This window comes from Poromitra crassiceps (genome assembly GCF_964638095.1).
Source record: "Poromitra crassiceps genome assembly, chromosome: 3".
NCBI classification, from domain to species: Eukaryota; Metazoa; Chordata; class Actinopteri; order Beryciformes; family Melamphaidae; genus Poromitra; species Poromitra crassiceps.
In genome coordinates, this window is record NC_139625.1 from 68,016,816 (window position 1) to 68,020,555 (window position 3,740).

A 3,740-nucleotide genomic window follows, 5' to 3' on the forward strand; every position below is an offset into this window, starting at 1 on the left:
CCATTTACCATCAAAGTTCAAAATATCTCAACGCTGACCTACTTATCGCTGACCTTTCATGAGCGCAACCAATCAGAGGAGAAGAATCAGGGAGATGCCGCTGCTCGCCTCTTCTCCTGCAGATTTGTGCTCTGCTAACCAGATCGCTCTACCTCGCGGTGAGAAAAGTGCAGACCTCTTGAAGGCGCCTTTACCTACAAGCTAATTTGTATATGTGCGTGTGCGTGCAAATGTTGACTACCTGAGGAACCGTCTTCAAAGTGGATTCTGTAAGGGAAGCACACTGACTGTGGCTGGCTACTGATTGGCCATCTGACTATGGAGAGCAGTCCCTGCAGCCTGTTGGGCAGGAATGGTGACGGGTACGGCCCTCTCAGTTGGTGGGGCCTCTGTGTTTCACTATCATGGTGGCAAGCTCCGTGCTATCAGCACCACCAAGGTTGATATTTTTGGTTAGAACTGGGCTGGCAATGGGGCTGAGTCACATGCCCAGGCCTAGTCCTGGATGAACCTTGGTAAAAGGGAGTGGAATGGATGAGCCCAAAGCCTGGCTGGGTGGAAGGAGTCCTCACCACAGTGGGGTGGCATGGGGTGGAATATGACAGGCAGGGGAAGGGGTTCTGGCTCCTCCTCATCCTCCTCCAGCTACAGGTGGGCTGGGTGGAGGTCAAGCTCTCATCATCCAAGTCCTCATAGTATTTGGGTGAGAGGAAGGCTGAGTGAGACAGGTTGGCTGGAGCAGTGGAGTGGACAGGAGGCATCTGTCTCTTTGAGAGGAAGTTGCGCAGCTGGGACTGTTTTACTGGTGATATGTTAACTGAAGATTTTGAGGTAATCTTGGGAGTGGTCTCTAGCCTGGCTTTCAAAAGTGCATCTCTCAAACTCTCTAGCTCACTGTCCAAACCAGCAGGTGCCGCTGCAGCAGTTTGAATGTTTATAGCTGGTGGAGTATTGGTCCAAACTGAGGTCTTGTAGTCGAGGTGCAGCAAAGTGAGTTCCTTGATCAGCTGATCCAGCCTGCTCTTCTGCTGGTTGATGATGTACAGGTTGTTGGCAAGTGTGGTGAACAGAGCCTCACGCCCTGGGACCACCATGCATTTCTGCTTTTTCTTCTTCTCCAGGTGTTTCTCCCATTCCACATCCAGGATATCGTTGACATCCTCCACAGCAAACATGACATAATGATACAGCCTGCGGATCTCCTTGAGCTGTTCTTCACTACGAGGGTCTAGAGGTTTCTTGTACAACAGCTGCAAGTAACCTCTGTCTTTGCTGAGCTCACTCTGGGCCTTGGCTTCCTCTGCCCCAGCAAAGCCCTCCAGTAAGGTGGTCTTCAGTGTGCCAATGTCCCCATGGAGAGACTCTGTGGTCTCCTTGATCTCCAGGGTGAAAACGTGTAGGTTGTCTGACTCTTTCCTCAGCTCCTTCATCTCATCATTGGTGCCAACCTTGAAGTCAGCCTGAACACTTCGTGCCTTGAGGTCATCCAGCTCCTTCTGGAAGTGTTCAGTCTCCAGTATACCAGCCATGATGGTGTCAGAGTCTCTCTTCTGCTGTAGCGGTCTCTCCAGGGCCTTCACATTAAGAGCTGCCTGTGAAGTTGGAGCACTGCACTGGGAAACTGGGGTGGGTTTCTGGACCACTGTGGGTGGTGTGTTGGTTTGGATTGGATGCATGGGAGCTGGGTTGGTGGCTAAGGGCAGAGCAGTGGCCAAACTGATGTCACGCCAGTGGCCTGAAGGTGCTGGAAGTGTGTCAGAGGGATGCTTAGAGGCAAAGGAGGAGCACGAGGAGGATCCTGAACCAAAAGCTGTGGATTCCCCCAGGGAGAAAGCTGAAGAGGCAGTGGTGGAGGAAGAGGATAGGAGGGAGAAGCCTGATGATGACCATGATGAGGACACAAGGGCTGTAGCAATGGTGAATGGGGCGGCAGCAGAGGAGGCACCAGGATAAGCGGGAAGAGGGGTAGAAAATTGAACTGAAGTAGGACAGAGGGCTGCGAAAGCTACTGGGGAAGATGGATGGTAGGCAGGCGGTTTTGGAGCTGGGGGAGCCCAAGAACTTGCCATGGGCAGTCTCTCTCCTTCCAGGGCTAGCATGGTGGGGGCAGAAACCAATTGCTTGGCCCTAGGGTTGAGGTTGATCAGGGCAAACGGGCAGAGAACTCCATCTGTGGACAGCAGCAGCAAGGCAGGAGCTGGCGGCAATGTCTTCTCATCAGAGATGTGGATCTCCTGCTGGCTGGTATAGTCTATGGCTAGGCCAAGGGGCAGGGTGTCATTGGTCTGTGACACAGGCAGCTCACAGGCAGCCCTTCTGTCATCCTCCAGCATCCAAAGCTCCCAGTTATTCGTCTCCTCTGATTTTGCAATGGCGCTGACTTCAATGGAAGCTGCTGATGCTGCAAAAATGACATCCCAGTCCTCTATGTGGCTGAGGAAGTAGTGGTGCTGTCTCTCGGTGCAAGTGCCATACACCACGTCATTGAAGTTCAGATACCTTGCCTCAACCTTATCGTCCTTTTTAGGAATGGAGATCACCACCAGCTCAGGAGGGTTTTCGGGAGACCCATCTGCAGTGGTGTATGCCACTGCAAATACATAGGTTCTCAGCCACAGCACATCCAGAACTTTGACAGGGTTGTCAGAGCTGTAGAACTTTGGACAGGGGATCACTTTCTTTTCTTGCAGTGTCGGTGTGTATTGACTGACTGTGGCATTCATTTTTCCAGCAGCCACTTGTTTTCCTTTGGGACTCCAGCAAATGCATGTGATGCCACTGGAGGCAGGTAGCTTGGCCTGCAAAGTGACACTGTCAGTAACATTCAGAACCATCATGCTGCCATCAGAAAGACAGACGGCCAACATGGACGCCTGGACAGGGTTCCACTTCAGGTCCAGCACACGAGTGCCTAGTTTTACTGCTGGGTGCATAGCTGCAAAAGGTAGCTTCTGGAATCTCATCTTGTTCATGAAGGTGCGGATGTCATAGAATGCCAGGGACAGCCGAGCCTCCTCAGAGATGCTACATACTGACAGAGTAAGCTCATCACAGCTGAGGCCCAAGTTATGCAGAGGCAGCGCCATCGGTACCTCCACCAACGGTGTGGTCCGATCAACTATTTTGTTGGAATTGCCTTCCACTTTGTCAGTAGCCAAGATGTGTTGTGTTAGGTAAACCTTTAGTGTCCTGTCCAGCCCGACAAATGTTAGACCAAATGTGTTTGAGAGTGTGAGCAGACTGGATCTATCTTTTGGTAAATCTTCAGGCGACTCAAAAACTCGTATTTTCTTCATCTGACAACACTGAAAATCCTTCATTTCCCTCTCGGGAGGAGAGTCTGGGGCATCACTCATCCTGAATGAAAGAGGCTGTGATCGGTCTGAGTACTGTTATTGATTCCCAGCGTCAAATGGGTCTTTACTCTGGTTGACTGCTAGATGAGGGCAAAACACATACGGTGAGCCGTGTGGTTTATGCCTGGGCTGTCTGAAGTGTGTTTTGGACTTTTATTCTGAGTTTATGACATCAATGATGATGTCAAAATGCCCATGACATGATCAGTGTCTGTGACATCATCAGTGATGTCATAAATTACTGATGATGTCACAATGTCACCAGTCACGGAGATGACATAGCTGTTTATGCAAATAAATGCAAATGAAGAATTACAGTGGCAGTGATGAGATCATAAATCACTGATGATGTCATACAGGTCTAGACGACTCGGCCTGGTGGCC

General features: G+C 50.7%; 1 protein-coding gene across 1 annotated transcript; it reads right to left on the reverse strand.

Moving 5' to 3' along the window:
* Nucleotides 1-297: 297 nt before the first annotated feature.
* LOC310773238 (nuclear pore complex protein Nup214-like) lies at nucleotides 298-3,356 on the reverse strand (the record flags this gene model as incomplete). Its single annotated transcript, XM_083633127.1, is given in 3 exon segments — nucleotides 298-390; nucleotides 392-481; nucleotides 483-3,356. Coding segments are annotated over 3 exon segments (3,057 nt in total).
* Between the last annotated feature and the right edge of the window lie 384 nt (nucleotides 3,357-3,740).